We start from the raw sequence: 21,315 nt of genomic DNA, 5'->3' as shown, positions 1-21,315 counted from the left end.
TTTATTTGTAACAAGCGCTGAATGGCTGGTACAGGTAATGCTCAGGCATAGGAATAAAGATTGAATGGCTGGTACAGGTAATGCTCAGGCATAGGAATAAAGATTGGTGACGATAAATTCTCTGTATTTTATTCGCCGATGACCAGGTAATATTCTCTCAACACGATGAGGTTATGATATACAAGCTGAGACAGATTAAAGAGAGTGTAGAGAATGGGGTATGAAAATAAATATGGACAAGACGGCGTGTAGGACAGCATTTCATGAAAATGCACACAAAGGAAGGTCAAATAAAATCCTACAGAAGTTGCAAATATTTGGGAACAATATTGTAATAGATAACTCCAGTGCATACAAGAAGGATGTTAGTTCCAGAATAGCTATGGGGAAAACTGCTGCAAACGCTTTGCATGAGATAATATGGAATAATAATATTCGGTAGGACACTAAGAAAAGAATATTTCACAATGTGGTGGAGAACATTATTTATAAGGGGTTGAGACGTGTCCTCAAGCAAGGAAAGTTTGAGAGAAAATACGGCAGTGGAAATAGAGTATATGAGAAGATATCTGCAGCTAAAGGGACAATACAGGATAAGAAATGAGAGGTATGGAGACGAACGGAGATAACGTGCTCCATAACAAAAACTTTGGAGAATAGAGTGCTTCAGCGGTAGGGACACCACCGGTGACCAACGAATATTTTAAATTGGGACTCACCCAGAAGAAGGAGAGGTAGACCAGTGCTAAGATAGGTAAAATACCTACTGGAAGCAATGGAAGACATAAATCTACGACCATATGAATGGAACGAAAGATACCATGGGACTCCTAGGGGCTAAAAATCGAAGAGGAAGAAGAAGAAGAAGAAGAAAGAAGAAAGAAGAAGAGAAATCGTGACTTGGCACAGTTTCGGCTAAACAACAGACCATTTTCAGGTATATAAAAATACGACATTAAATACACTACAAGCGTCCAATCATGATAATTTGTACCTACATCAACATTATATATAATATGCATCATATTGTAGAATTCAGAAAAGTACCCGATTTATACTTTAGCCAGAATGTTAACAGGGCGAACAACAAAGTCAGTCTGACATTTTGCTCCGCCCTGTTAACATGTTGTCTAGCTCGCGTACTTACCTGCATTCTATGCAGACGGAAAAAAATCGAAACACCAAGAAGGAGTTGCAAGACATAAACGAAAGTTGGTAGACCTGTTTCTACATCTGAGAGATGATGTCTATTCCAGTTTCGCGCCAGTCACATAAGAGTGGCGCTAGTAACGCCACTATGAGTATACAAGTCAAGTGTACTTTAAATACAAGCTGTAACGGTCGTGAGCGTTAGTTAACTTTGAGACTGGACGTCGTGAGACTTGGCAGGAATGTAGCCACTGTACATGATTGCTGGCAGCAATCACATACGGTAGCAAGAAGAGCGGCCTCCAGAGAGTCTCATGGCACTACTGAGAGAATGGTTCAAATGGCTCTGAGCACCATGGGACTTAACATCTGAGGTCATCAGTCCCCTAGACTTAGAACTACTTAAACCTAACTAACCTAAGGACATCACACACATCCATGTCAGAAGCAGCGCGGTTCCGGAATGAAGCGCCTAGAACCGCTCGGCCACAACGGCCGGCTTACCGAGAGGAAAGACCATCGTGTTCGACACCAAACCGCCGCCACGAATTCAGTGTTGCCAAGCGAGAGCTCATTGGAGGGCAGTGTGGAGATCAGTTGAGTTTTCTGATGAAAACTGGTTCTGTCTCGGTGCCAGTGATGGGCATGGTTGGTTACAATGAGGCCTGCAAACAACCTGGAGTTATTGTCTGGGGTGTGATTTCATATGACGGGGCAGAAGCGCTGTCGTGGTTGTCCCACGCACCCTGTCTCCAAATTTGTACGTTAATCTGGTGATTTCACCTGTTGCGCTGCCATTCATGAACAGCATTCTAGGGGGGATATTCCAACAGGATAACGCTCGTCGACCTACCGCTGTTGTAGCCAACATACTCTACGGAGTGTCCACATGTTGCCTTGACGTGCACGATCACCAAATCTGTCTCCAATCGAGCACAAATGGGACACCATCAGACGACGTCTGCAGCGTCGTCCAGAAACAGCATTAACCGTCACCGTACCTGTAATGACCGACCAAGTAAACGGGCATGGGACTCCACCCCACAATCTGAGATCCATCACCTGCACAGCAGAATGTATGCACGTTTGTGTGCTTGCATTCAACATCTCGGCGACTACACCGGTATTTAATGTAGCACCATTTCTCTCCTACAATGGCTTATTTCACGCTTACACTAACTAGTGATCTTGCAATGTGAATCATTTAAATATGTTACCTAGATAAATGCATTCCCGAAAATTCATTACTCTGCGTTCATTATTATTTGGTGTTGCGATTCATTCCGTCAGTGTTAATACACTGATACGATACTACTACAGTTATTGCGAAAGATAATAAGGAAACAGCAAAACAAACAGTAATGCATCGACCACAGCAAAATATATGCAAGTACATGATTATTTCTTTATTAGAGCTCTTCAAGGTGAAAAGCAACCATTATCACCACAAGCTGTACACTGACACTCCATGGAACTGTCTTACACGCTCAAGAAGCGCAGACTCAACTAAATGCATACTTCCTGTGTCACTGCTTCCGTTGAACGAATATTGCCGGAAAGCAATCCCAAGAATGAAGTTAAGAGTATATAGTCTGAGGGTGCGAAGTCAAGAGGGCTTTAAATGTGTTGTTGACAGCGAATACCATACGCCGATCAAAACGACATACATCTTGCACTACACTCACTTAGACTGGTATGCAAGTATTCTCCGCGCTTTATAATTCCGCGGGTTATTGAGACGACAAAACGAACAAATTACTAGGTAAAGGAACATTATAGACCGAGGGTTCCTCTCATCAAAACAGTCAATAAACAGTTATCATCATCGTTTGTGTTTTTATCGATAGAGTTCGGACTCACCCAGTAGAGAGAATGTGAAGTGGGAACCATTACCACATATACCGGAGACTGATTGACTTTGCTGGCAGGAATGAGCACTGCAGGATGTATCAGTCCACACCATACATAGAACTGTTTTCTGAGTGCGCGAACCTATAGTTGTACCATATTACGACCCTTTTTTCTACTTTTTACTGGTAGCCCTATGTGATTCTCTTTATTACGGTCTACAGTGCTCGTCATTGTAGAGATTAGTTAACGCGTGACACACAAAAAAAAGACAGGAAATTACTGCAATGCAGTTACCAGAGTGACCTCTCGGTTCGACCTTTATTGAGGATGTCGGATGGAAGACGTATTGCAGTGAGCCCATCACTTGCCAAGACTATTCCAGAGCTACAGACTGTACTTCCTATGATGTGTTCAAAACGTCCCCCACAAACTCACCAACAACCTCGTGTAGCCGGCCGGGGTGGCCGAGCGGTTCTAGGCGCTACAGTCTGGGACCGCGCGACCGCTACGGTCGCAGGTTCGAATCCTGCCTCGGGCATGGATGTGTGCGATGTCCTAATGTTAGTTAGATTTAAGTAGTTCTAAGTTCTAGGGGACTGATGACCTCAGAAGTTAAGTCCCATAGTGCTCAGAGCCATTTGAACCAACCTCGTGTACCCACACCACACAGATGAGAAACAATGTTGAACAGTCACGGCGACCACAAAATTTATTGCAAGACTTTACTTAAGTTGTTTCACATGAGCTACTAAACCACTCTTAGACTGAGTGACACACCGAAGACTGCAGAATCGATGGTCAGTACATTCCAGCATACATAATCAGATGAAAAGTAGCCAGAAACCGCTAAGAAAAGTGCTATCGACCTCAATATGGTGCAAGAGGAGGACTTTCCAGTATAAAGAAACGAGCGAGTATTGTATTATCGGTACAGAAGTAGTAACAGAAGAATTGGTCGGTCTACAGAGCCTGGACTAGTTGTAACAAATCCATCAGGCAAATTTACGAACTAAAGCTGTTGAAGTCGATTGTTGTTGATATGATTGTAAACTGGAAACGTGAAGGGAAATCCACAGCTAAACCAAGACCAGCCAGACCTCACGTATTGATGGACATGTGCCATCAAGAATTGTTAAGGGTGGTTGTAAAAAATTATAGACCTCAGGTAATGAGACGGACAGGGACCGTCAAGCACTGCTGAGGGTGGTTGTAAAAAGTCACGTGAGATCAGCGGAAGGAATCACTCCAAGTTCCAAAGTGCTACCGCCAGTTCATCTAGCAGAATTTATTATTTCGCGTAGGGAGTTGAAAAGAATGGGTTATAATGATCAAGCACTTCCTTATAAGCCTCACATTTCTTTCATCAGTGCTAAGCGACCCTTGAGTTAGTGTAAAGAGCGTAGCCACTGGACAATGGATGACTGGAAACGAGTGATTTGGAGTGATGAATCACGCTGTACACTGTGTCACTTCGATGGAAGAGTTTGGATTTGGATAATGCCGGAAGAACGTTACACATCATCACCGGTAGTATCAACGTTACCTGTCATCATGACAACAATGACGTTGTTTTACGGTATGGGAGTGCTTTTCGTCGTCAGGGTGTGACCCCCTTATCGAGCTTACGAAAACGCTCAATGTGAAAGGATATCAACACGTCACAGCACTATGTACTGCGTACAGTAGAGTAACAGTTCAGTGACAGTGATTATATCAGCATGAGTGTGGCCCTTGTCTGTAATCAGTTTGTGTGAGCCAGTGGTCTGCGGACAATAACTTTCCTGAAATGGACTGGCCTGCCCAGAGTCGCGACCTGAAACCAAGGAATGGCTTTAGGATGAGTTAGAACGTCGACTTCACTTCAGAACGCAGCATCTAACACCACTTTCTCTGGTTTCGACTCTTGAGGAAGACTGGCCTGCCATTCCTCCATAGACATTCAGACCCTTATTGACAGAGTCTCCAGCAAAGTTCAAGCCGTCGTAAAGACAAAAGGTGGGCATATCCCAAATTAATGTCCACTTCTCTATGTCCAGATAATTTTGATCAAGTAGTCTATTATACTGTGTCTAAAAGTAATCTGCCTAGATATAACACTGGAGTAGCTCTAGCGTGTACATTTTGGTTTGGATCGAAACCTGGCCACGTCCAGTGTGTTTAAGTTAGCCTTGTGTAAATCCATATCAGTGCAGGGGTTTGGACACATGTCACACTACAAGTGATGGGTGGCAGTCCGCAGGTGTCCACAGTCACTTGGAGTCTTTTTGTCCAGAGGGAACCACCTACTCATGTTTTCTTCGGACGTTGCAACTTCGTAGTACAGTCTGGTGAGAGATTTCCAGGAGATTCACTTCTCAGTATGGCCCGAAGAAGTTGTTCCATAGGTGTTAACCAGATACTGAGGTGTGCGATTCTTTCTGTTCACAGGTGCACTCTCTTGGGTTGCGGTGTATCATGAGGTTATGTGTAGCACTCAGAAATCTTTTCCTAGATTTAAGCAATGATGGTCTAGCAGGTGGCCTTTATTTTCTCTTTTCTAGGCGCCACTTCCGTCGGATGTCCGGTTGTGCGATACCAGCAAGATAGCACAGTTTGTCTTTGGGTGTTGACCTCACAATCCTTTTGCAGTATGCATTGTTCGTTAAGGGCTATGTCGACGTACTTGCCCTTGGCATGACATGACCTATGGCATAACGGGCACGCAAACTCCACTGCTAAATAGCGTAAAGCAAGGGCTCTAATCCTTATTACTGTGGGCTGTGTAACACATGTAGTTCCTGGCGGTTTCCAGTCATGCACAGTCCAATGGCGTCGCTCTTTACACCAACTTAACTTGAAAGTGTAAATCTCCATGACCGCCAAAAATATTTGCTTTGCCGGCGGTGGTGCGATCATCAGCACATATAAAACTTCGGGTGTTTTGAGGGAGAGGCTGGTCCTTAGCACACATGTTAACAGCAATGGGACAAGTACACTATCCTGTGGGGCGCGACTAAAGTCTACATATACTATGTGATCAAAAGTATCCGGGCACTCCCAAAAACATACGTTTTTCTTATTAGGTGCATTGTGCTGCTACCTACTGCCAGGTACTCCATATCAGTGGCCTCAGTAGTCATTAGACATCGTGAGAGAGAAGAATGGGGCACTCCACGGAACTCACGGACTTCGAACGTGGTCAGGTGATTGGGTGTCACTTGTGTCATACATCTGAAAGCAAGATTTCCACACTCTTAAACAATCCACCAAGGTCCACTGTTTTCGATGTGATAGTGAAGGGGCACGTACAGCACAAAAGCGTACAGGCCGACATCGTCTGTTGACTCACAGAGACTGCCGACAGTTGAATAGGGTGGTAATATGTAATAGGTAGACATCTATCCAGAACATCACACAGGAATTCCAAACTGCATCAGGATCCACTGCAAGTACTATGACAGTTAGGCGGGAGGTGAGAAAACTTGGATTCCATGGTCCATCGGCTGCTCATAAGCCACACATCACGCCCGTAAATGCCAAACGACGCCTCGCTTGGTGTAAGGAGCGTAATTATTGAACGATTGAACAGTGGAAAAACGTTTTGTGGAGTGACGAATCACGGTACACGATGTGGCGATCAGATGGCAGGGTGTGAGTATGACGAATGCCCGGTGAACGTCATCTTCCAGCGTGTGTAGTGCCAACAGAAAAATTCGAAGGCGGTGGTGTCATGGCGTGGTCGTTTTTTTCATGGAGGGGGCTTGCACCCCTTGTTGTTTTGCGTGACACTGTCACAGCACACGCCCTACATTGATGTTTTAAGCACCTTCTTGCTTCCAACTGCTAAAATGCAATTCGGGGATGGCGATTGCATCTTTCAACACGATCGAGCACCTGTTCATAATGGGCGGCCTGTGGCGGAGCGGTTACATGACAATAACATCGCTGTAATGAACTGGCCTGCATAGAGTCCAGACCCGAGTCCTATAGGGATGTTTTGGAACGCCGACTTTGTGCCAAGCCTCACCGACCGACATCGATGCCTCTCCTCAGTGCAGCACTCCGTGAAGAATGGGCTGCCATTCCCCAAGAAACCTCCCAGCACATGATTGAACGTATGCCTGCAAAAGTGGAAGCTGTCATCAAGGCTAAGGGGGACCAACATCATATTGAATTCCAGCATTATCGATGGAGGGCACCACGAACTTGTAAGTCATTTTCAGCCAGGTGTCCGGATACTTCTGATCACTTAGTGTAGCATCTTCGATTTTGGAGAAGGTTGGTGTCATTGCTAAGAGTGTATAGTTCGTTTAAGAGTAGTCGCTGTCTGACTGCATCGTAGGCCACTGAAAAGTCCAGAAAGAAAAGGCCCGTGATTTGTGTGTCTTTAAAACCGATTTCGATGTGCTGTGTTAGATTTAGTGTTTGCGTTGTACAGTTTTTATCCGGTCTGAAGCCAACCTATTTCGCAATCAGAGACGACTCGACGGTGAAGTAGTAGCCTTTCAAGAATCTTGTATGTCACAGTAGGGAGATAAGCGAAGAGATGGTAACGCAACGTCAAAAGGCCGTCTGCCGCCCATTCCTAACACACAAAATCGACTGATAATGTTTGAAATGCTACCGGTAATCCTTCCACAACATACGGTTCAGGAGAAGACAACTTCACAAAGGCATTCTGGCCTAATTTCCCCAGGATGCTGGACGGAACAATTCAAACTATCAGCCCTATCCCATAAAAAACACGATTTCCTCGCAGATACTATAAAAGACTGCACTCGATGAACCATCTTCAAAAGATACAGAAAGAATTACATATAGGGACTCACGCAGGAGACAGCCACTTTATAGGATGAGCAGCATTTCTCCTTTGAGAAGAATGATTTCAGCGAAGAAACCATCGTGACAGGTAGAGAGAGAGTAATGGATAAGGCTGATGGGGACTGTTGACATACATAGAAGCAGCAAAAGGGCCTGGAGACTGAAGAAGCCTAGCTAGTCACCCTACTAAATGGGAAACCACCAAACATCAACAACAACAATGACACACGACTAAAAAAAGAGGAGAGTAAATCCACACGTACCACAAGAGACAGGGGTGCTGTCCAAACACTTTGCCATGACAGAGCTGGAGATGGTTATCAGCAACTGCAGTAATAATAACGTAGCCGGCCTGACGAAGTATTCAAGGCGTAAATAAGACATTTCGAGCGCAAGAAAAAAAAATGGGTGTTGGAAATGGTATATAAATGCATGACGACCTGTACACACGCCAGAGTTTGGAGATAATTACAAATGATTGCAAGCCTAAAAGCTATAGGCCTATCCGTCTAGAGTACTCCTTGTACAAGGATCGAATTTATTGATTATTTCAGTGTCGTGTGAGAATAAAATTTCATTTTGTGAAGACTTTTGTGTCGGAAACTGTATGTTCTGTGTTTTACTGCAGTAACGTGACGATCTGTTCTCAGTAAGGCTGGAACTAATCTTACTCGCCACTATCGTATACGCTAAATCGTTTACAATCCGTTTCACGATTTTTACTATGACACTTGTGCCATGTGCAAACAAAAATTTTGATCAATATGTGAGTTAATGTTCTCACAACATAGATAACGATCTCTTTGAGGGTTCTTAATAGCGACCTGCCACGCTCGTTTTACACGAACGAATGGTCAAAACCGATTAGTCGTTGTGGGTGCGCGTCACGTGCTGGCGACTAAATCAGTCGCGAATCACGATGCAAATAGATAAATGACGTCAATGATCAAGTGACTATGCCGAGTGTGGAGTTCTAAAATTTGAGTATGCTGCAGACGGTGCATATGCAGAGATAGGGGACTGTAATGTCACATTCTAACATTGGAACTTATTTCCGCCGAAGTCACTTCTGTTGTAATAATGAACTACCCGGCTTCTCACAGGTAGCACTACGAGGGTAGTCTGAAAAGTGTCTGACTTAACACATAAATATGATTTTTTTTTAATGAACACACCGCCATTTGACTGTATTGCTGTTAGCAGAAATATGACTTTTTCTTCAAATTTATTTTTGTTCTGTAACATAATCTCTTCCCCCCAGCGATGCTCCCACCTCCATAACCCGTCCAAATAACAGTGTCTTTCTGTGCAAAATAGTTGTTTACGAAAGCCATGGGCCGCGAGAAGTGGCCGCGCGGTTAGAGGCGCCATGCCACGAATCGGGTGGCCATTCCCGCCGGAGGTTCGAGTCCTCCCTCGGGCCTGGGTGTTTGTGTTGTCTTCAGCGTTAATTTTAGTGTGTAAGTCTAGGGAACGATGACCTCAGCAGTTTGGTCCCATAGGAATTCACACACGTTTGATTTGATTTGCAAGTCATGGCCTCTTAATTTGACGAAAATCTCTGTCCTCCGAGCTCAACTTTTAGCCGAGGGAAATATCTGATGAATAAGGAGGACAGTCAACTAGCTGAAACCATAATTCGTGGATTTGCGCCATGGCAACCGATGAGGTTTGAAACGGCACCGAGTGAGCATTCGTGGCGCCCAGCGTGCTGTCAGCTTTCTCACCCATAAATTTTCAATTAATATGTGACAAACGTTCTTTATATATGCTCACAATCTCTGCTATTTCTCTCATTTTAATTTGACGGTTCTCTAGCACCACTGGGTGAACTTGAGTAATGTTATCGTCAGTGGTTCCAGTTTTTGGCCGTCCCGAAGATTCACTTGTACGGCTACGTCTAAATTCTGCTGCTCAAAATTTCACAGTGGTAAATGATGGTGCAGAGCCCCCGTAGACAGCGTCCAACTCGCGTTTAAATTGCGTAGGCTTGCTTCCTTTCAAAAACAAAAGTCCAATGACGTCTCGATACTCAGTTTTGTCCATTTTCACAAAAGCACTCGCATCGACTCTGTAAAACGACTGTCAAACAACAACTGTATGTCCAAAACGGCCTTAATGCGCATAGACAAACAAAGTCCCCAACTTTTGTTGACAAGTGCCGCTATCTTCATGTTGACGTCGGAAACTTCAAATTATCGAATGGTTCAAATGGCTCTGAGCACTATGGGACTTAACATCTGAGGTCATCAGTCCCCTAGAACTTAGAACTACTTAAACCTAACTAACCTAAGGACATCACACACATCCACGCCCGAGGCAGGATTCGAACCTGCGACCGAAGCAGTCGCGCGGTTCCGGACTGAAAGGCCTAGAACCGCTCGTCCACAACGGCCGGCTTAATACACAAACCTCCTCATGATGAGTACACCTATTAGAGAAAACCAGGTAAAAATAGTACAGTAGTTACTGTGATTAACCTTCATACGTTGCAGGAGGACCTGGTATTTTTCCTACTAAGGTTCTCCCACAAGAGAGACGGAATATCTAAACCAAAAAGACATACAGTAACGTAAATAGATAAGGGTCTATTAATGAAAATTGTTTCGACAGTGAAAAACTCAGTTCTGCTTAACGAAAAAAATAATTTTCGGTCTTGTTTGGCACTTAGATACAAAGGATAAAGTAACAATAGGCTATTAACTACCTACTAAATATTGTTTTATATGTATGTCAATGTATAAATGTCGATGTTTTGAAATGTTTGAACAACGCTTTTCCTATTCTTTCAGGTTAAAGGAAATTGGAGAATCCGACCTTTGTCAAGAACATCGAGTTTGAATATTGCTTTGGTCATTAAGAATTGTGTTATCATTCTGAAGCCAAACTGACTGTTAATCGGCCACTACTCCTTCAAAAACATGAATAAGTTTTTCAGAGTCAGCTACCATACTAGCTATTTGTTGACTTAGTTACATTATTCAGTGACGCAACATGTTTCGAGGTTCAAACCTCATCTTCAGGCTACAATGGCAATAAAAAATATTTCACAGAAGTACACATAGATACTAAAGTTGTTCCTTGATTTTGTCGTGTGTTAAGTGCCCGTTGCAAGTTTATAAACAATGGATAACAAGATGCAATGAGTTACGGCAATGGAAGGAACTGAACACACCACAATAAGACAGGCATTTCTTATGAACAGCGGTGACCACAACACACGCCAAGACTGTAAATGTCTGAGTGTAATTCTTTTAAATGATTTTGTATTGCCATAGTAGCCTGAATTTGAGCTTTTTACCACGAACCGTGTTGCCTCATCAACTAATTTAAGTAGTAAACAAAAATTTTGAAAGTAGTGAACTCTGAACCTCTGTTCTTAATATATATTAATGACTGTTCTTAATATATATTAATGACTTGCCATTCTATATTCACGAAGATGCAAAGCTGTTACTTTTTGCCGATGATACAAGTGTAGCTGTCACACCCAACAGACAAGAATTAACTGATGAAATTGTAAACGATGTTTTTCAGAAAATTATTAAGTGGTTCTCTGCAAATGGGCTCTCATTAAACTTTGCCAAAACACAGTATATACAGTTCCACACAATAAATGGAAAGAGACCTTTAATAAATATAGACTTCGATCAGAAATCGGTAGCTAAGGTAGAATATTCGAAATTTCTAGGTGTATGCATTGATGAGGAGTTGAGCTGGAAAAAAACACACTGAAGATCTGTTGAAACTTTTGAGTTCAGCTGCTTATGCTATTAGGGTCATTGCAAATTTTGGCCATATACATCTCAGTAAATTAGCTTACCACGCCTATTTTCATTCTCTGCTTTCGTATGGCATCATATTCTGGGGTAACTCATGATTGAGTAAAAGAGTGTTCATTGCACAAAAGAGTGTAATCAGAATAATTGCTGGAGCTCATCCAAGATCATCCTGCAGACTCTTATTTAAAGAGCTAGGGATCTTCACTGTAGCCTCCCAATATATATATACAGGGTGTCCCAGCTATCTTGTCCACCCAAAATATCTCTGGAACAATAACAGCAATTGGAAAACGACTTTCACCGGTATCAATGTAGGGCTGGGGCCCATGAATGTACATATTTGGAAACATTCTAAAACGAAAGCATATGTGTTTTTTGACACAAACTTATGTTTTTTTAAATGGACCTCCTACATTTTTTCTTCAGCAATCCATAGCATGACAAAGCACATACACAATGGCGTTGATTGCATCGCAATATTCCCATTACATCCCGAGATATTGAGACGCGAAGTTGACGCTTGAAACACCCGACATGCGCTGCTTGCGCACGTCCTGAGGCTCAGGCGTGAACCCCATGCTGCCCGTAATCGCGATGTGATTGACATGTGTATAATCACACCTCCATACTTATCAAGAGGTCCGAAACGAATAATACGGTCTGCTGCGATTACGGGCAGCATGGGGTTCACGCCTGAGCCTAAGGACATGCGCTAGCAGCGCATGTCGGGTGTTTCAAGCGTCAACTTCGCGTCTCAATATCTCGGGATGTAATGGGAATATTGCGATGCAATCAACGCCATTGCCCGCATCTCGTGGTCGTGCGGTAGCGTTCTCGCTTCTCACGCCCGGGTTCCCGGGTTCGATTCCCGGCGGGGTCAGGGATTTTCTCTGCCTCGTGATGGCTGGGTGTTGTGTGCTGTCCTTAGGTTAGTTAGGTTTAAGTAGTTCTAAGTTCTAGGGGACTGATGACCATAGCTGTTAAGTCCCATAGTGCTCAGAGCCATTTGAACCATTTTTCAACGCCATTGTCATGCTATGGATTGCCGAAGAAAAAATATAGGAGGTCCATTTAAAAAAACATAAGTTTGTGTTAAAAAACACATATGCTTTCGTTTTAGAATGTTTCCAAATATGTACATTCATGGGCCCCAGCCCTACATTGATACCGGTGAAAGTCGTTTTCCAATAGCTGTTATTGTTCCAGAGATATTTTGGGCGGACAAGATAGCTGGGACACCATATATATATATATATATATATCAGAAAGAAACATTCCACATGGGGAAAATATATATAAAAAACAAAGATGCTGTGACTTACCAAACGAGAAAGCGCTGGTAGATAGACATAATAAAAAACACACACACAAATTTCGAGCTTTTGCAACCCAAGGTTGCTTCATCAGGAAAGAGTGAAGGAGAGGGAAAGACGAAAGAATGTGGGTTTTAAGGGAGAGGGTAAGGAGTCATTCCAATCCTGGGAGCGGAAAGACTTACCTTAGGAGGGAAAAAGGACAGGTATACATTCGCACACATATATATATATATATATATATATATATATATATATATATATATATATATATATATGACATTTGTTATTAACAATCCGAACGAATTCAAAAGTAATAGCAGTGTACATGGATACAACACTAGGAGAAAGGATGATATTCACTACTCAAGGTTAAACCTAACTTTGGCTCAGAAGGGATAAATTATGCTGCCACAAAAGTCTTTGGTCACTTACCTAATAGCGTGAAAAGTCTGACAGATAGCCATATAGCATTTATAAGGAAATTAAAAGAATTTCTGAATGGTAACTCCTTCTACTCATTAGAGGAATTTCTGGATATAGTAAGTGACTAATTTCCCCATCCCCCACCCCCACCCCCAAAAATATTAAGTGTCCCGTAATATTTTGTGTAACGTAATATCTCGTATAGACGCCTTTTATTAACCTGACACGTTCCACATCATTACGAAGTGTCGTATTCATGACCTATGGAACAAGTACTAATCTAATCTAACCTTTCATTTGTCATTACTGCTTGCTCCTAAATTCTGTTACTATATTTAGACTTTTTCGTAAAAACGATGGTCCCTAATAATCTCACTTTCATTGTCGGGTGCCAGTTTTGACGCCGACGTGTAAACGGAAACTACCACTCGCGTCAGGCGAGACTCAGTACAGGAATAAAACGACAGGAGTTGTGCAGCAGACTCGCTTCACGAATTGTCGATTGAGACAAGAAAGTCGCTCGTATACGAGGGGCTCGAGGGACACGCAGAGCCGTGCCCAGAGCCGGCCGTGTTATTTCACGAATGCCAGAGGGCCTCGTTAGGTGGCGCTCAGCGCAACTTACCCCCGGTAGGACTTGCGCTGGGAGGCGTCTGCCGCAGCGAGCAGCAGCAGCAGGCCGGCAGCGAGCAGCAGCAGCGGAGGCGAGCACCGGCGGGACATGTCTGCGGCTCGGGCGGCACACAGCGACTGTGGCGCAGCGCAGGGACTGGGATAGGCCAGCCGGCTGGTATAACGGGCCGCGCGGGGACGTCAGCGGCGACGGCGGGCGCTCTGCGGCCGCGCCGGCCGGCCGGCCGGCGCAAACGAGGAACCGAGCACTGCTGTCTGACCCCGCGCTTCGGGACCAGGGAGTATGTACACACGTCCAAAAAAGTTTTGCATCACCTCTGTTCCGAGAGTTCCGGAACCTGCGCAGAAAATTGGAATAAAGATCAACATAAACATCATGCCCCCCTTTTTATTGCTCATGGAAACCGGACATTGCATGTTGTACCACGATACAGCGAGATTCAGAGGTGGTGGTCCAGATTGCTGTAACCACCGGTACCTCTAATACCCAGCAGCACGTCCTCTTGCATCGATGCATGCCTGTATTCGTCGTGGCATATTGTCCACAACTTCATCAAGGCACTGTTGGCCCACATTGTCCCACTACACATCGGCGATTCCGCGTAGATCCCTCACAGTGATTGGTGGGTCACGTCGTCCATAAACAGCACTTCTCAGTCTATCCCAGGCATCTTCTACGAGGGCATTTCGAAAAGTAAAGATACAATGGCTCGCAGTCCTTAAATAGAACATTTATTTAGATGACGTCAGTTACATCTTATTAACTGGATTATTTGTTATTTTTCGACATAGTCATCCCCGTTATCCAAACATTTGTTAAGTCGGTGCACAAGCTTTTGTATCCCACAGTCATAGAAGGTAGCCGCCTGTTGTCGGAACCACATTTCAACTTCATCTTTGATCTCTTCATCGTCGTGGAATGATTTTCCACCAAGATGTGACTTCAGGTAACGGAAGACATGTAAGTCGGCGGGCACAAGGTCCGGACTGTATGGCGGATGGTCCAATACGTCCCATTTGAATTGCTTGAGTAGTGCTTTGGTTACGAGCGCTGTGTGAGGCCGAGCGTTGTCATGAAGCAAGCGGACTCCACTTGTCAGCATTCCCCTGCATTTGTTTTGAATTGCCCTTCGAAGACGTTTCAAAGTCTGGCAATATGCAGCAGCATTAATTGTCATTCCAAGAGACATAAATTCCAACAGAAGAATGCCTTGTCTGTCCCAAAAAACAGAAGCCATGATTTTCTTCGCTGAAATCGACGTTTTGCATTTCTTGACTTTTGGTGAATTCGAATGGCGCCATTGCATTGATTGTTGGTTGGATCCAGGTGTATGGTGATAAACCCACGTCTCGTCACCTGTCACAATGTGATCAAGGAACTCATCACCTGCTTCAGCATAGCGTGTCAGGAAGTCGAGTGCAAAGCCCATCCTTTTATTTTTGTGTTCTTCCGTTAACAGTTTTGGAACCCAGCGCACACACAATTTCCTGTACCCGAACTTGACAGTCACAACGTCATAGAGAGTTGTCATTGACACGTCCGGTACGATCTGAAGCAATTCTTTCAATGTGAGACGTCTGTTCGCACGAATTGCTTCCTCTGTGCGCCGAAGAAGGGCATCAGAGATCACAGATGACCGACCTGTTCTGGTCGCTGACCTTTTGCATGAAGAAAACGTATGACGGAGCGCACTTCGCATTTAGCGGGATTCTAAATCGGCGCAGCCATTTTAAACACGACCTACTCCAACCAGAAGCAACGTTCAATTGCCGAACGACCGCGAGGAGAAAGCTAACGGTTCAAGGTTAACACCAGTGTTGCCAACTTGCTCGCCAAAACTACTTTCCGAAATAGCATCGTATATGGCTCATGTCAGGAGAAAATGCTGGCCACTCTAGTCGAGCGACGTCGTTATCCCGCAGGAAGTCATTCACAACATCTGCGCGATGGGTGAGCCAGCTGCCGTCCATGAAAGAAACCGCCTCGCCAATATGCTGCCGATATGATTGCACTTTCGGTCACGTATCGCACAGCCGTTACCGCGCTTCCATGACCACCACCGGCGTACGTCGGCCCCACATAATGCCACCTCAACCTTGCTGCACTCGCTGGACAGTATGTCTAAGGCGTTCAGCCTGACCGTGTTGCCTCCAAACACTTCTCCGACGATTATCTTGTTGAAGGCATATGCGACACTCATCAGTGAAGAGAACGTGATGCCAGTCCTTAGCGGTCCATTCGGCATGTTGTTGGGCCCATCTGTACCGGGCTGCATGGTGTTGTGGTTCTACATCTACATCTACATTTATACTCTGCAAGCCACCCAACGGTGTGTGGCGGAGGGCACTATACGTGCCACTGTCATTACCTCCCTTCCTTGTTCCAGTCGCGTATGGTTCGCGGGAAGAACGACTGCCGGAAAGCCTCCGTGCGCGCTTGAATCTCTCTAATTTTACATTCGTGATCTCCTCGGGAGGTATAAGTAGGGGGAAGCAATATATTCGATACCTCATCCAGAAACGCACCCTCTCGAAAGCTGGACAGCAATCTACACCGCGATGCAGACCGCCTATCTTGCAGAGTCTGCCACTTGAGTTTGCTAAACATCTCCGTAACGCTATCACGCTTACCAAATAACCCTGTGACGAAACTCGCCGCTCTTCTTGGGATCTTCTCTACCTCCTCTGTCAACCCGACCTGGTACGGATCCCACACTGATGAGCAATACTCAAGTATAGGTCGAACGAGTGTTTTGTAAGCCACTCTCCCAATGAATCTCAATCTGGCACCCGCCTTACCAACAATTAATTTTATATCATCATTGCACTTCAAATCGTTCCGCACGCATACTCCCAGATATTTTACAGAAGTAACTGCTACCAGTGTTTGTTCCGCTATCATATAATCATACAATAAAGGATCCTTCTTTCTATGTATTCGCAATACATTACATTTGTCTATGTTGCAAAGATGGACCTCGCCATGGACTTCGGGAGTGAAGTTGCGCATCATGCAGCCTATTGCGCACAGTTTGAGTCGTAACACGACGCCCTGTGACTGCACGAAAAGCATCATTCAACATGGTTGCTTTGCTGTCAGGGTTCCTCCGAGCCATAATCCGTGGGTAGCGGTCATCCACTACAGTAGTAATCCTCGGGCAGCCAGAGCGAGAAATGTCATCGACAGTTCCTGTCTCTCTGTATCTCCTCCACGTCCGAACAACTTCGCTTTCGTTCACTCCGTGACGCCTGGACACATCCCTTGCTAAGAGCCCTTCCTGGTACAAAGTCACAATGCGGACGTGATCGAACAGCGGTATTGACCGTCTAGGCATGGTTGAACTACAGACAACACGAGCAGTGTACGTCCTTCCTGGTGGAATGATTGGAACTGATCGGCTGCCGGACCCCTCCATCTAATGGGCGCTGCTCATGCATAGTTGTTTACATCTTTGGGGGGTTTAGTGACATCTCTGAAAAGTCAGAGGCACTGTGTCTGTGATACAATATCCACAGTCAACGTCTATGTTCAGGAGTTTTGGGAACCGAGGTGATGAAAAACTTTTTTTGGTGTATGTATATCCACAGGGTGCGGCGCTTAAATCCGGACAAATGAAACTCTTTTTTTAAAAGCAAATTTACTAGAACAAAATACAAATGAAAATAAATATCCTTTTACACATAAGTAGTGGTATCTTTCAAGACTAACGTTGCTCGATGTAACCCCCTTCAGCCGCAATGACCACCTCCAATCCTGTCTTGAAGTGAAGCGATCACACGCACTCTTTATAACAGTGCTATCCATATTCGCGAATCCTCCTTCGCCAGCGGTGCGTAGAGATGCGACATTAGGGTGCCTCGACTTATTGGTAACTCTTTCGACTACGATCCAAATATAGTAGTCAAGAGGGTTCAAATCCGAGCTATTCGGGGGCCAGAACTCCTTTGACCAGAACATGTCAACGTTATCTGAGAGCCAGTTTTGGACTAAATGACTCTATGAGGTCCTCCTCTCCCATCCAACGCATTGTTCGCTCGCTGATATCCAGCACTGTCGCCAATTTTCTCATCGATTGCCCTGGATTCTCCGAAATCACTGTCTTAGCCTTTTCGCTTACTAGATGCCTATGGCTATCAAGAACGCCAATCACGACCTCCTGTGGAACTACGGTATGGCTGCAAATTCAAATTGAAATTTTTCCCGATTTATTCGCCGCACCCTGTATGAAGCGAGCATAATCTACTATGGATTTTCGCGACGCCTAACTGGGCTAGTCACGTGATTTCGAAACGACGCTGCTTGTATACAATTGCTAGGCAAATGTTCCACAGATATCCGCCATGCCAAAGTTCTATAAGCCCCTCCAGATGCTCCAACACTATGCACTCCATCACGCTTTCCGACAATGAGCTTTGATCTGTATGCTCTATGAGCACATGACATGCGCAATGTTTCGAGTGCTTGTCCTCGGGTTCTTTTGCACATGAGGAAGGACGGCATCTTCAAGTCCAGATTCCAGCGCGGCCGTGGAGTACCGCAGTCAACCTTCCTAGTCTCGGACGTAACAACTGCTCGCAGCCGTTGAAGTCGGGCGAAAGTTTCATGTAATGTCATAATCACAACGGTGCTCTCTTCTCAACTTATGTCCATACCGTGAAACGGGTGATTTAAAAAGAGATTTAAAAGTTATCCGGCCTTCAAACAGATTTTACATCCAAATGGTGGACTTCTGGACAAGGGTTCCTCGTCAAAACTTCATCTACTACGTCCCCTCTACAACGCCTAGAAGCTTGTAATAGCAATTTTGAGTAACCCTGTATACATACTGGTACTGTGTTCATATGCAGATAAAATTTATACATGACAGTCTGATTAATTTCCTTCAGTTTATTCAAGTTCTCAAATCCTTGGGTGCTTCTACGTATTTCAGCACGAGACGGTTTCCTATACAGTGTCATTGTGACGTAATTAACTAGAACAGATTAAACAATATGAATCAGTGGAACAGAAAACCTACAAAAATATTGTTGGCTGACGCTTCTTTTATTTCTCCAAAATTCGAGCATCTTCATTTTTTGTGCGCATTGTATGGTTTTACTTTTCTGATGAGATGGCGAAAGGATATTATAGATATTTTACTTGTCTATAAACAGCAGAAGTTTAAATAAATAAAACTAAAAATAATCGTGGACAAGGAGGTGGTGCAAATCGCTTACCATGTTTACTTTAACAGTTTCACAGTTCGAAATGGTATGTTTTTTCGTAAGACTTCAGCGCCATCTACAGTGTCAATGCAACGTAATAACTTAGAACAGAGATTCGACAATATGAATAAGCTAAAAAAATATTGTTGGCTGTCACTTCTTATCCTCTTACCGAAAAAAGTTAATAGATTGGAATCTGATCTATTAAACTGTGGCGAAAAAGCACAGTACCATTGCTCTTCACCTCGTTAATCCAACTTCAGATCCTGGCATCAAATTGTTAAGACGTCTGTAAAACCCGTTTACAAAGTTTTACGGGACTTCTGAAGGTGATCTATCTAGCAGCAAAATAATATCACTCAAAATACGCAAAGCGCTATACGGGTTAAAATGCGCCGTCCCGAAATCACTTGACTTGAACTGCAGGAGATGTCGCGGACGGAATTCTCGTTCTGAGCATCCGAATACTCAAGTCCATAGATGTTTATACTCTGTGTTCCAGACCAAAGAGTATACGTCGTTCTCCCAAGTAGTAAAGCCTCTGGATAAATTAAAATAGTAGTAGGCCTCAGTACAACGTACTCTCGCCGCTACAGTACTTGTGCAGCACCTACACCAACTTTCAGTCAGCATAATTACTCAGATAGAAATACATGGACGAGCTCAAATATTACGACCACCAGCTCAACAGTGTGTTGGTCTACTTATAATACTCACTGTAGTAGTGACTCTCAGTGGCATGGATTCGAGTCCTTGGCACACTGTTCCAAAAAATTAAGGACGAGATAGATTAGGTAACATATCAGCTACCCTATGGAATTGAGTGAAAGTAAGAGTGCACGTTGCCAAAGGTCTCCCACTCGTACACGGAAAGTTGTACATAATGTGAAATCAGCGTGACTATAGTGACAAATGGGGCTGTTCCCACACCTCGAGGCAGTTGAAGGAACGAGAAAAGATAGCGTTTGTCAAACAGCGAGCTGTTATGGGGCACCGCGGTACTGTTTTTCATTACAACATGGCCTGGAGACAACATCTGGCTGACTTCACATGGTGAAGAATCATTGGAAAACTTGAATAGTGTCGAAATGATGAGTGTTGCCCAGGAGTTTGGTACTGCTCTCAACATTGTTTCACGTGCAGGGTGAGCGTCCCGAACCACAAACACTGCTGCCTGAAGGACAGGAGGTACTCGACCACGGGCAACTACAGAAGCAGATGGTCGCTACAGTGAGCAACAGGCAAGAAGGGACGCACATCAAGCAGCATGTGCAGTTGCAACCACTTCTAAAAGAACTACAACACACGCAGTCTGACGCTCCAAAGTACTACCCCTGGCGAGTGGTCTCTTTGCCCAACGACCAGTACGTTGTGTTTCGTTGCCACCAGCACATCGGTGGCACCGTTTTTTCAATGGAGCCAAGAGCATAGGATCGGGACCAATGAAGTGTGGCCTCATGTGCTACTCTCGGACGAAAGCAGATTCAGTCTGAGACGTGATTTTGGACATATCCTCATACTGCGAGGTGGGCACGTAATGCACCCAGGAACATTGTCGAAAATGATCTTTCTGGTGGTCCATGTGTTGCCGTGTGTGGAGGCACAATGTTACGTGGGCGTATTGCCCTCCAAATCTTTGCACACGATACACTCGTCGTTCAACATTACACTGCACTCCTTTCCCCTTGTGTGTCTTTTCAGGGGTGCATATGGCCCTGACTTCATTTTTATGGGTAGCAATTAGCGATCGCATAGAACAGATCAGATGGAGAAGCTCTTGTAGTATTCGTCGAATGTACTGGCCTGCCTGTTCCTCCACCATAAATCCCATCGAGCACGTGTGGGATGCGGTGGAGAGACGTGTTGCAGCACGTCCACATGCACCAACGACCGCCGCCACGACAGGAGAACGTTGCAGAGCATGTATTGCGGTCCATGGGGGTAACACCTAGTGTAATGTCTCGGGGACCATCACAAATTGCGGTGACCTCAGTGTACTTATTGCCTTGATTAAAAGTGCCACTTCTGCTCGTCTCATTGCGTATTTCTTCCAGTTACCTTTACTACTACACTGTGGCAATTCCTTCTATTTACGGTGTAAGTTAAAAAATGGTTCAAATGGCTCTGAGCACTATGGGACTTAACATCTGTGATCA

At 44.5% G+C, this 21,315-nt stretch overlaps 1 protein-coding gene across 1 annotated transcript in view; it reads right to left on the bottom strand.

The window, feature by feature from the left end:
• LOC126259484 (carboxypeptidase B-like) overlaps positions 1 to 14,072 on the bottom strand; it is a 208,147-nt gene extending 194,075 nt beyond the window's left edge. The window contains exon 1 of the mRNA XM_049956323.1: positions 13,947 to 14,072. Coding sequence (XP_049812280.1) covers positions 13,947 to 14,044 — 98 coding nt within the window. The 5' untranslated portion in view covers positions 14,045 to 14,072. The remainder of the gene's footprint in view (positions 1 to 13,946) is intronic.
• Positions 14,073 to 21,315: the final 7,243 nt, after the last annotated feature.

This window comes from Schistocerca nitens, chromosome 5 (assembly GCF_023898315.1).
Source record: "Schistocerca nitens isolate TAMUIC-IGC-003100 chromosome 5, iqSchNite1.1, whole genome shotgun sequence".
NCBI classification, from domain to species: domain Eukaryota; kingdom Metazoa; phylum Arthropoda; class Insecta; order Orthoptera; family Acrididae; genus Schistocerca; species Schistocerca nitens.
Note: the sequence above shows the minus strand (reverse complement) of the source record. Positions and strands in the feature narration are given on the sequence as shown.